Here is an 11,841-nt window from a genome sequence, read left to right as displayed (position 1 = left end):
TTTCCCATTAGCAAAAGTCTGGGCCAACTCATCCCCTGGATATTGAGAAGCAGCTTGGCTCAGTGGAAAGAGCCCGGTCTTGGGAGTCAGAGGTCATGGGTTCCAATCCCGCTATGCCTCATGGAGTGTGGCTCAATGGAAAGAGCCCAGGCTTGGGAGTCAGAGGTTGTGGGTTCAAACCCCAGCTCTGCCAATTGTCAGCTGTGTGACTTTGGGTAAGTCACTTCACTTCTCTGGGCCTCAGTTACCTCATCTGTAAAATGGGGATTAAGATGTACGCCCCACGTGGGACAGCCTGATAATCTTGTATCTACCCCAGCTCTTAGAACAGTGCTTTGCACATAGTAAGCACTTAACAAATAATAATAATAATGATGGCATTTATTAAGTGCTTACTATGTGCAAAGCATTGTTCTAAGCGCTGACAATTATTATGTCTGCTCTGTGACCTTGGGCAAGTCACTTAACTTCTCTGAGCCTGTTACCTCATCTGTAAAATGGGGATTAAAACCGTGAGCCCCACGTGGGACAACCTGATCACAATGTATCCCCCCCAGTGCTTAGAACAGTGCACATAGTAAGCACTTAACAAATGACATTATTATTATTATCTGGAGGGTGGAGGGGGTGGGGGGTGCTTTTCAGTGGGTCCATCGGACCCCATGGGATGGATAGAAACTGCAGAGTCCTTGTTAGCACTGGCAGGCAGCTCTCCTTGGGGTTACAAAGGACGATGATGCATTCGTATCTAGTGTTTGGGGGATTTTATTTCAGAACAATTAAAAAAAAAACTTGCATTAATTAAACGCTACGTCGTAGTCATTACAAGCTCTGTTAGAAAAATAAACATTTCACAGTAAACTACAGTGTCAACTCATTAATAAATACATCAAAATAGAAGTTAGTAGTCAACTGGAATTAATAAACAGGTATATGAAGCGAGTTATAGAAAACAAAATGTATTATTTACAGTTCCCTATGAATTAAGGTAACAATCTAATTTTACATATTATTTGAAACTAGAAGTGAACATATCAAGAAATGACATGCTTAATGAAAACCTGTTTCTTTTTCTACTACATCTTTTGGAGGCCAACTATTTGAATCCAAAAATAATACATTTGATATCTATAGAAAATTTCTGTTTATTCAAAGGCAGTACATGTTAAAAAGTGAAAATCACCAAAATGGAGGTTATGCTGTAGATAATTTTAAAACATTTCTTAAAAGATTCTTTACAAAGGCTTATTTCAAAAACGTATTTAAAGCAGTAGCAAGTAAATGTAAGAATGTTTTAAAGGCACATTTAATGTGCTTAAGAAAATTATGTATTTGTCTGTAGAAAATACCTGTGCAAACCTATTATTTTCTGATTAAATTTCCAACATTCAGTTTCCTTGAGGTATGTACCATCCATAGGGCTTTCGTAGAACTTCCACGGAAATTGCTCCAAGAGGAGTTTTGCTTCTACCGAGATGAAAAATTTCAGTCCTTGAAGGATGCAGAGTAGAATCCAGTGAAGGCCTGTCCAACTCAGCCTTCTTGTCTCCAGGCCCATGGCCATGGCTGCATTTGGGGTCAGGCCTATACGTAGCCTTGAAAATGGACACTTGGTGGTCTTATCTGTCCATCTAATGTGGTCTGGACTTCGGCAGCAATGAAAACAGCAACGAAGACTCTGTGGGGTGGGCAAATACCGATCTACGGGGTTGGGGAAGGGTCTCTGTTTTGAATTTAACACTCTCTGAGTTTACCTCAGACCAACCATGCCCGAAGGACTGTACCTTGTGGGGTTTTGGGCTGAGGCCAAACAAGAGAACAACGTGTCCAAGTCAGAGAACAACATATTAAAGTAGGGGTTTGTTTGGGAGGATGAGAAATGATGGGAACGGAAATTCGGTCTGTGGAGGTAAAACAGCAATGTTCGTTACTCTCAGCTAACCTTCCATTACAATATATGTGATATTTGTGGAATTCAAATTCTCTGAATTGAATGTTAGAACAAGATCATTACCTGGAATCCAGTTGAGGCAAAGATGGAGGAGGAGAAAGAGAGAAAGCCTAGGCACAAGGGCAGGATGCAAAAACAGGAACTTTGGAGACAAAGCTGAGTTTGTGGCACCACATCCATTTCCCAGTTAATACAATCAAGAGGATCACAGTTCAGAAATCCCCAGCTATGAAGTTGGAGTGCTGCATTTTTCCAGTTGTCTATTTCTCTTTAATAAAATGAGATGTCAAAGTGAAGTTGTCATAAAAAGGCTCATTAAAGTAGGAATTGCACCAGTGAAAATGTGCAATGAAACCTAGGGAATTCCCATTTTTGCCTATGACCTTTAGCCCAAAGGAACACCCTAAACATCTGCATAGATACAGTTAAGACATAATGACCTTGATCCTCCCACATTTTAGTAAATTCAGTTCCCTAAGTAGTGTAAAGTTGTCACATGTAGCAGGTGATACATGTGTTTGTGAAATCCCCCAGAAATTTTATGTGTTCTTCAAAGTATCGAAGAACCACCCTGATTACTTTGTGAGTGTATGTTATACTGCATGTATCATACAGATTTCTTTTAAAAAGCCAAAGTTTAAAAAGTTCTGCAGATTAAAAAAGTCATGGTTTTTGAAGAGCGTTACACCGTGTAAAACTCATGAAGTCATTCAAGGAAACAATTCATAAGTAGCAAATATGAGCAAGTAAAATATTAGGTAGAGACAAGTGACTATATATGCAAGAATGGTTGGCAATGTTGACTGGCTAGATTTCCCTCAAAATAATTTCATTGAAACTTCCATTGGGATCATTAAGCTGGTGGGGGATTTTTAACAGTTATGAAAGTGCATCACCCTGGCTGTTATTTGAACACATCTTTCTTTCAAGAGATGTGAGAAACTGCAAAAAGAAGACTCATGAAATCAGCAAGCGACACCTATTATTTCCACTTGCAAATGTCAGAATGTGCTGCAATCTGTCAAAGATGATTTATCAGTTTGACCCCCTTTAATAGTGTAGGGTGGGGGGCAGTCAGAGCAGAAGAGGGAAGGAAGATTGAATATGATGAAGGCAGAAATCTCCAGGATGAGATTTATCACTTTTCACTCCTCTAACAGATTTCACAGGTGGTTTGGTGCTTCCATGGTGCTGCTAAAAAGTACTCATCTTTTAGGTTTGTGAGTGCAGGTCATTTCTTGGTGTGTTATGCATAGGATGTCAAAAGTTGGATAGGTTCCAAACTGAGCCTGGTATGAAATACTGGGATCAGCTTTAAGCATGAGGCATCCTCCCAGATTTGCTTTGGAAAACATCTCCCCATGGACCTCCCGTCCTGCAAATCTAAGGCCCAGTATCCTAGTTTATCATTCCAGAAGACGAGCACATCTCCAATTAGGTAGTTGGGATGCAATTCAATTTTCCATAAAAACGTTGCAGCGTGGCCTAGTGGAAAGAGCCTGGTCTGGGAGTTGGAGGATCTGGGTTCCAATCTTGGCTCCCTCACTTGCCTGCTGGGTGAATTTGGGCAAGTCACCTGACTTCTTGTTGCTTCAGTTTAAATGGGGATTAAAATACCTGTTCTCCCTCCTACTGAGGCTATGAACCCCATGTGAGACAGGTACTGGGTTGGATCAGATAATTTTGTTTATCTCAGTGCGCAGTACAGTGCTTGGCACATACTAAGTGCTTAATAAATTCCACAGTTATTACTTATTATCTTCTGGATGACATTAATGTAAATCCAGGCATGCCTATGGAATATGCACCATGCCCCTGGAACTGTAGTGTAACTTGTTTAAAGGCAATAATTCTAATTGAAATGAAACACATAAAACCTGTTTGTAGTGTGTGTACCTGTGACACATTTGGAAAGTGTGGCAGGAAGTTTAAACACTTCCCCGATCCATAAACATTATATAATTCCTTTGACTATTATGTCCTTAATTTTCTATACAAAATGAAAGATTCACCATATTTTTTAGCAAAGTTATTTCTGATAGTATTAGTTGCAAATGGCCTTATGTTTTTTACCTAAATGCACTAATCCAATACTACCATTTTTCCCTATCTTGAAAAATGTCTAACTAGAAAAATAGATGGTCTTTTCTCATAAATCAGAACTATGACGAGAACAGTTCAAGTAAAGACTTAAAAATTAAAATGGTTACTCTAAGAATGATAGCTCTAAGTAAAAAAAAAAAAAGCATGCAACCACACAACATAAAACACAATTAATAAAATGGTCTTTTATAATCTAGTCAGAAGGCTGTTCTATGATTTTTTCAAAAAAAAGTTTAAGATTTGCTCAAAATCTGTAAGAAGCAAGCTTTGTGCTTACTTATTGAGCTAGGCATATTAAACTAGTATTAATGGAGTCATCCATCCTTGGCAAGTCTAATTTTTCCAATCTCCCTTTTCATCAGAGTGGTTTCCCACCTCTGTCCAGACTGTGTGGGCTCAGGTTGGTCACCAGAGTCCAGGTAGCTTGGTGGGGGTGGGAGACTATAGAAGGATATGGGAGATGAGGGTCCCAGGTCTCCCAGAAATAAAAAGCACAGTCCCCTTTCTCTCCACAAGCACAATTTTTTTTATGTATTTGTTAAGCGCTAACTTTGTGACATGCACTCTTCTAAGCGAGGCGCAGTCCCTGTTCCACATGGGGCTCACAATCTTAATCCCCATTTTTCAGCTGAGGTAACTGATGACCAGAGAAGTGAAGTGACTTGCCCAAGACAAGTGGTGGAGCTGGGATTAAGACCCAGTTCTTGTGACTCCCAGGAAACAATCCCCTCTGCAACAAGCCTCTAAAACAACCAACAACCAGTCGCCAGCATGGTGGATCTTAGGCAAGTAGGTTGACAACCCTGTTTTTTCAACACAGTTGTTGCCAACTGAAGAGCTCATCACTTGGCAATGTGGGGGCGTAAAACAGGCCAGCTTCTCACCCTTTCCCCATGAGTCCTGGGAAGTGGGAGAAGATGAAGATCCCTAGGGACAAAATGACTGAGAAAACTGTGTCTCTAGAAAGAACCAGTTTTCAGTGATGGAACCAGCAAGGAGCATGGCCTAGTGGTTAAAGCATGGTCCTGGAAGCCAGAAGGACATGAGCTCTAATCTTGACTCTGCCACTTGTCTGCTGTGTGACCTTGGGCAAGTCACTTCATTTCTCTGTGCCTTAGTTACCTCATCTGTAAAATGGGGATTAAAACTGTGAGCTCCATGTGGGACAGGGACTGTGTCCAACCCAATTATCTGCACAGTGCCTGGCACATAGTAAGCGATTAGCAAATACCATTTAAAAAAAGGAAGAGTAGTGACAGGGTCAGGAATAGGTTAAGGATGAAAGGGAATTTGGACAGAATCAATTTGGGGTTCAAATGGTCTATATTTGGCTGGGATTGCAGGCATGCAATAGGAGAGGGAACGGTGAAAGTCCCCTGTTTTGTAATTTGTTTTCCCCTATCAGCAATTTATTTTCTCTTATTTGTAATTTATTTAAATGTCTGTCTCTTCCTGTAAGCTTTAATCTCCTGTGAATAGAAATTGTATCTACCAATGTTTTGCAGTGCACTTTCCCAAGTGCTTAGCACAGTGATCTGCAGCTAGTAAGCAGTCAATGAATACAATTGATTTATTGATTGCATTGCCTGCGCAGGCTTGTTTTCCAGATAGATGTTGAGCTCCATTCTTTCAATCTCATTTATTGAGCACTTACTGTGTGCAGAGCACTGTACTAAGCGCTTGATGTTGGTGCTACGATTTTTGGTAGAGCACAGGGTGGGATTACACAGAGGACGAGGATCATCGGAGTTGACCTCAGCAAGATAACCAGAAAGACTGATTCTCCGTTGAAGAGGGTGTTAGTTCATGAACATGAAGGAGCCCAGGGCTCAGGTGGTTTGAGAGCATTTAGGCACCCTTGGCTTCCTGCTGCCCCACAGAGCCGAGCTCGCCGACACTTCCAAACTGGGGAGAGAGGCCTAACTCAGAGAAGCTGAACTGGTCGCAGAACTCCATCGCCTGCAGCTATTCAGAATCCAAGAAACTCACTCTTTTGGAGGGCCTTTCTCCTTTTCTCTCAGGCATTTTGGTCCATGCACATTGTGCGTGTATACATATTCTTGGAAAAACAGATCCAGAAATCCATAACCATTTTTTCATCGAGGTTAAATCTTTTTCCACAAGTGTTCCTCGGTGGTGCCTAAGGCCTTTGGCAGTTTCAGGGCACTTGTAACTCTGCTGTTTTTTGGGGATGTTTGAACGTTCAGTTTGTGCCTTGAATGATTAGGTACTTTGTGCATATTCCCAGAGATTCCAAATGACCTGCAAAGTTTCATTTCAGTTGCAAGTGAAATGGTGAATTCCATCCAGTTTTTCAGGTATGAAAACTTGTACTCCTAAGTCTGCTGAAAAGATACTCTTTTCTTCAGAGTATCTTTTAAAGGTCTGACGATTACCTTACCGTTTTTCTTTCAGAACATTTACCTTTTGTAAAGTACGCCTGTTAAAGACCATTCATTAAAAATCATGAACCAAAACCACAGTAGTAAACACAACCTTATTTGATCCAGTTTGCCGTGACCCTTATGAAACTCAATGTTATGCGTAGAGAAAGGTTTCCAAGGCAAAGCAAGAAAGAGCTGTGGACTTAGCATCCACTTGGTAGAAAAGACCGCAAGAATTGACAAGCTTAAAAAGAAATATCGCATACTGTGAGACTGACTGGATTCTACCCTTAAGAGCATAGAGCGGAGCTGAAGTTTTTCTCACAGTATTGCCCTTTCCCCCTGGTTTGAAAGAATGTTAGCTACCTGTAAAGTGAAATCAGTGCCATTCAGGTCTACATTCTATGCCGCAACTAAATAAGTTATATCTACATTACATTAAAGTGCTATGATGACACTAGTCTCAAACAGTAGTAGGACACAATTCCTTTCTAAGAGTTCAGCAGCTATGAGGATAAGCAGTCCCATTAAGAGGATGACTGACTATTTTCAGTTCATTGTCCAACCGGTGATTGGCTCAGATCGAGATCATTGAGCATCTTCGGTGACTTGCAAATGGAGAACTTTCAAGGGGAAAATGATGGGATTCAGTTTTGTTTTTATTTTCTCTCGCAAAGGTTCTCCATTAGAAGTTGCACTTGAAAGTTTCATGTGCATGTAACTTGGTGATGTTAATATGAATTTCTTCAGGCTTATCACGTTGATACGTTACTGTTCTTGGGCAAACAGTCGGCAGAAACATTTTTTCCTTGAAGGAGAAGATAGAGTTTAACAATTGAATGACTAAAATGTTAACCACATTCAATAGCATTTTTGAGAAGCAGATTGGCCAGCGTGGCTTAGTGGAAAGAGCACAGGCTTTGGAGTCAGAGGCCACGGGTTCTAATCCTGACTCCACCACTTGTCAGCTGGGGGACTTTGGGTAAGTCACTTAACTTCTCTGTGCCTCAGTTACCTCATCTGTAAAGTAGGGATTAAGACTGTGAACCCCACATGGGACAAACTGATTACCTTGTATCTTCCTTAGTGCTTAGAACAGTGCTTGGTACATAGTGAGCGCTTAACAAATATCATCATTATTAATATTATTAGTGGAACAAGCACAAGACAAGATTCTAATCCTGGATCAGCCACTCCCCTTTTGTCTGCCACTGGGAACATCTCTTACCTTTCCTGTGCCTCAGTTTCCTCATTGGTAAAATGAGGATTAAATGCCGGCTCTCCCTCCCCATTAGATTTTAGGCCCCAGGTGAGTCAGTGACTGTATCTAGTTTGATACTTTTGTGTCTACTGCAGAGTTTAGCACAGTTCTTGGCACAAAATAAACCTTAAACAAGTGCCACAATTATCATTATTATTATTATTTTTTCACTCAAATCATTACCTTCTTTTTTGTAGAAACTCGGTAATCTGCAGATTTAACTTTATTGCCATTCCACTGTAGAATGATCTGTCTGATGATAAGTATTTTAAGTAGCCCAACTATAAATGTAATTATGAAGATTATGAAAAATACTCTGAAGTAGCTTGGGCTAGAAAAACATTCTGTAAGGAAGTAAGCAGATTAAAGGGTAAAAAAAAACACCCTAAAATGTAGTTCATAAATGAAACATTCAGTTTTTACTTTAATTCCAGTACATAATATGACTAAATTTCCCACCCCTCAAGCAGTTCTAACACTTTGTTAAATAGTAAAAATGATTATTATTACAAAAATAAATGACATAGCCATATACAATGTATCATCCAAAAACGCTTTTTAAGTAGATTAACAAAAATATTGAGAAAATCTCCTTTCTCCATTAGTCCTCAATCACGTAAAACGTATATTCACTGTTAGAGATGATTGTCATAAAATATTCCCATCTCTAAGAGGACTAAAAGCACATTAGTTTATATATCTCCATTAAGAATTATTTGCATCTAACATAGAGAAGTAAAATTTGAGATAGTATAATGATGCATGTGAAAATTCCCTTGAAATCACTGTGACAGTTTATAAATATTAGATGTGATTCTTGAGGACCTGTGACTGTCTGATTTAGGATGTTTGCCAGTCACATTTCCTGTTATTTATCTTTCACTTTCTCTTCAGCCAAATGGGAATTTTGCTTAGAAGCAACAACAGAAACTTTTAGGGGGACAGGCAAGCTGCCTGTCACAAGGAAAACCATGTCAGCGAAGCCCAAATAGCTAACCTCAGAGGAGTCCTGTTTTGCAAATGATTTTTGGCTCTGATGCCAGGAACACTCCTTGTTTAAGAGGGAAACTCCTTTTTCTTTTTTTCTTTTTGGTATCTGTTAAGCACTTTGTGTCAAGCTCTGGGGTAGAATCAAGTTTTATCAGGCTAGACACAGTCCCTGTCCCACATGGGGCTCACACTCTAAGCAGGAGGGAGTAGGATTACATCCCCATTTTACAGCTGAGGAAACTGAGGCTCAGAGCAGTTAAGTGACTGTCCTAAAGTCACATAGCAGCTATTGGCAGAGTCAGGATTAGAACCCAGGTCCTCTGACTCCCGGGCCTGAGAAGCAGCGTGGCTCAGTGGAAAGAGCCCGGGCTTCGGAGTGGGGGGTCATGGGTTCAAATCCCGGCTCTGCCACTTGTCAGCTGTGTGACTTTGGGCAAGTCACTTCACTTCTCTGTGCCTCAGTTCCCCCATCTGTAAAACGGGGATTAAGACTGTGAGCCCCTCGTGGGATAACCTGATCTCCTGGTAACCTCCCCAATGCTTAGAACAGTACTTTGCACATAGTAAGCGCTTAATAAATGCCATTATTATTATTATTATTATTATTCCACTAGGCTACATTGTTTCTCTAAAGGCAAGTAGCAGTAATAAGAATTGTATTCACTTAGCTTCCACTTGGAAGATAAGGAGAATTACAGATCTGCTTTTATTTGCCCGGAGGAAACCAAGTGTGGGCTCACTTTGTGGAACCCATTGTATAGTCACAGGGCCTCCCTGTCACACCGACAGGAAAGTTTTACCCTATGACTGATGGACAACTACTCCATCAGCCAAAGCCTAGTCAAGAAAGAGATACCAGCTAACTCCTTTCCTGACCTGAAGCCCTGAAATGGAATTTAGCCCGGAAAGAGGAAGTTTCTCACTGTAGCCCTAATCCGAGGACTGGTGAGGTCTTTGCCTTGCTCCCTGGGATGAGGAGCAGGGAAGAGGATCCTTGCATTACCAGTAAGAGGCAGAAAACTCTGCCCTCAAGATATGGGCTGAGAAGCAGCAGCATAGTCTGGTGGATAGACCACAGAAGTGGGAATCAGAAGGACTTGAGTTCTAATACCTATTATGTCACTGTGGCCTTGGGCAAGCCAATTTACTTTCCCGTGTTTCAGTTCCCTCATCTGTAAAATGGACATTAAGACTGTGAGTCCCATGTAGGACAGGGACTGTGTACAGCCTAATTACCTTGTATCTACTCCAATGCTTAATACAGTGCCTGGCACATAGTAAATGCTTAACAAATACCATAGATGAGCCCACTGTTGGGTAGGGACTGTCTCTATATGTTGCCAACTTGTACTTCCCAAGCGCTTAGTACAGTGCTCTGCACACCGTAAGTGCTCAATAAATACGATTGATTGAGAGCATGGCATAGTGGATAGACCATGGGCCTGGGAGCCAGAAGGTCATGGGTTCTAATCCCAGCTCCGCCACTTGTTATCTGTGTGACCTTGGGCAAGTTACTTCACTTCTCTATGCTCCAGTTTCGTCTTCTGCAAAATGGGGATTGAGACTGTGAGTTCCATGGGGGAACACAGAGATTGTGTCCAATCTCATTAGCTTGTATCTACTTCAGCACTTAGTTCACTGCTTGGCACATAGTATTCATTCAATCGTATTTACTTACCAAATTCCACAGTTATTATTATGGCAGAGTCTGATACAGAACAACCCTTAAGTCTTGAGTATGCTGGCTCCTTAGCATATAAATGCCATGGAAATGAGTAATGATTCCACTCTATTAGGGGGTTTCTGGAGGGAAGGTGTTGTCTGGATGAGGGGTTTGGATGGGGGGCTTGGTACTGAGCTACTCCCATTCAGGGAGGAGGTCAGCCACTGATGAGGACAGAACTTGGTGCAGTGGTTGCATTGCTGTCTAACTCCCTGAGTTTCCAGAGCTGGTCCTGGTACAGCCTAAATCCTGCTGTTTGGATGGAGAGAGATGTGACCTACTTCCCCCCACAAGGGCTCTGTTCCTGTTGGCAGTGGCCCCAGTGGCTGGGTTGGGGGATGCCCCTTAAAAGAACAAAAACTTCCAGGAGGGCAGGTGGGCAGGGAATCTCTCCATTTATTGTGATACTGTACTCTCCCAAGTGCTTAATACAGAGCTCTGCACACAGTAAGCACTCAGCAAATATGGTTGAATGAATGAATGAATGAATGAATGATTCCAAGAACTCAGGGAATCAGGGCTGCTGCTGAGGATTTAAGATTGCAGAGCAACAGTCCCCCCTCTCTAGGCCTGCATCATTCTCACGGGATGACCCAAAGGGTCAGAGTTGGGGCATGCGTGGGGTTTGGAAACAATTAGAAAACAATATTGGAAGTTAGGAAAGTTAGGAAACAATAAGCTTGTGAGGGTGAGGGGCTGGCATTTACAGCCATAGTGATCCCTAGTGTCAACACAGCTCTGCCAATGAACTTGATCTACAGCTCCCCTGCTCCAATCCTGGCTCTGCCAATTGCTTGCTATGGGACCTTCAGAAGGTCACTCAACTATCTGTGTCTCAGTTTCCTCAACTTTAAACTGGGGATTCGATCCTCATTTTGAAAGTTATGGTTTATCCCTGACTGGGGCCTACTAGCTTTTCTATAGAATTAAAAATGCTCCACACAAGTCCCACTTTGAATTCAGAGGAAATAAGATTCATTCTAAACAAAATATGCACCTGCTGAATAGTGGTGGTTTAGGACCAGATTTGGGTCATTCAACACCTAGGTCACCAGTTGCTATACTGTTGTATTATACTCTCCCAAGTGCTTAGTACTGTGCCCTACACAAAGCACTCATAAAACAAAATTGATCGATTCTAAATTAAATTATGCTTGCCTGTCTTCCCCTGTGAGATCATAAGTTCCTTGAAGGCAAGGGCAGTGCCTAATAGAATGAATTAACTCCTCTTTGCCTCAATTTCTTCAAATGTAAAATCAGGATTAAAAACCTATTCTCCCTCCCCCATAGACTGAGAGATCCATGTGGGACAGGGAACATATTCAACATATCCAGGGAACATGTCCAATGATGATGGCATTTGTTAAGCGCTTACTATGTGCAAAGCACTGTTCTAAGCGCTGGGGAGGATACAAGGTGATCAGGTTGT

The 11,841-nt window shown here is 41.4% G+C and overlaps 1 protein-coding gene across 2 annotated transcripts in view; it reads right to left on the bottom strand.

Annotated features, from left to right (window-relative positions):
• Positions 1–5,684: 5,684 nt before the first annotated feature.
• Positions 5,685–11,841, bottom strand: part of ITGB8 (integrin subunit beta 8) — an 84,291-nt gene continuing 78,134 nt past the window's right edge. For both annotated transcript variants that reach the window (XM_038770129.1, XM_038770131.1), the window contains 2 exons: positions 7,883–8,043; positions 5,685–7,246 (listed from right to left, as the gene is read on the bottom strand). In XM_038770129.1, the coding sequence (XP_038626057.1) occupies positions 7,124–7,246; positions 7,883–8,043 (284 nt within the window). In that variant the 3' untranslated portion in view covers positions 5,685–7,123. The remainder of the gene's footprint in view (positions 7,247–7,882; positions 8,044–11,841) is intronic.

The sequence above is a fragment of the Tachyglossus aculeatus genome, chromosome 2 (assembly GCF_015852505.1).
Source record: "Tachyglossus aculeatus isolate mTacAcu1 chromosome 2, mTacAcu1.pri, whole genome shotgun sequence".
Taxonomy (NCBI): Eukaryota; Metazoa; Chordata; class Mammalia; order Monotremata; family Tachyglossidae; genus Tachyglossus; species Tachyglossus aculeatus.
Note: the sequence above shows the minus strand (reverse complement) of the source record. Positions and strands in the feature narration are given on the sequence as shown.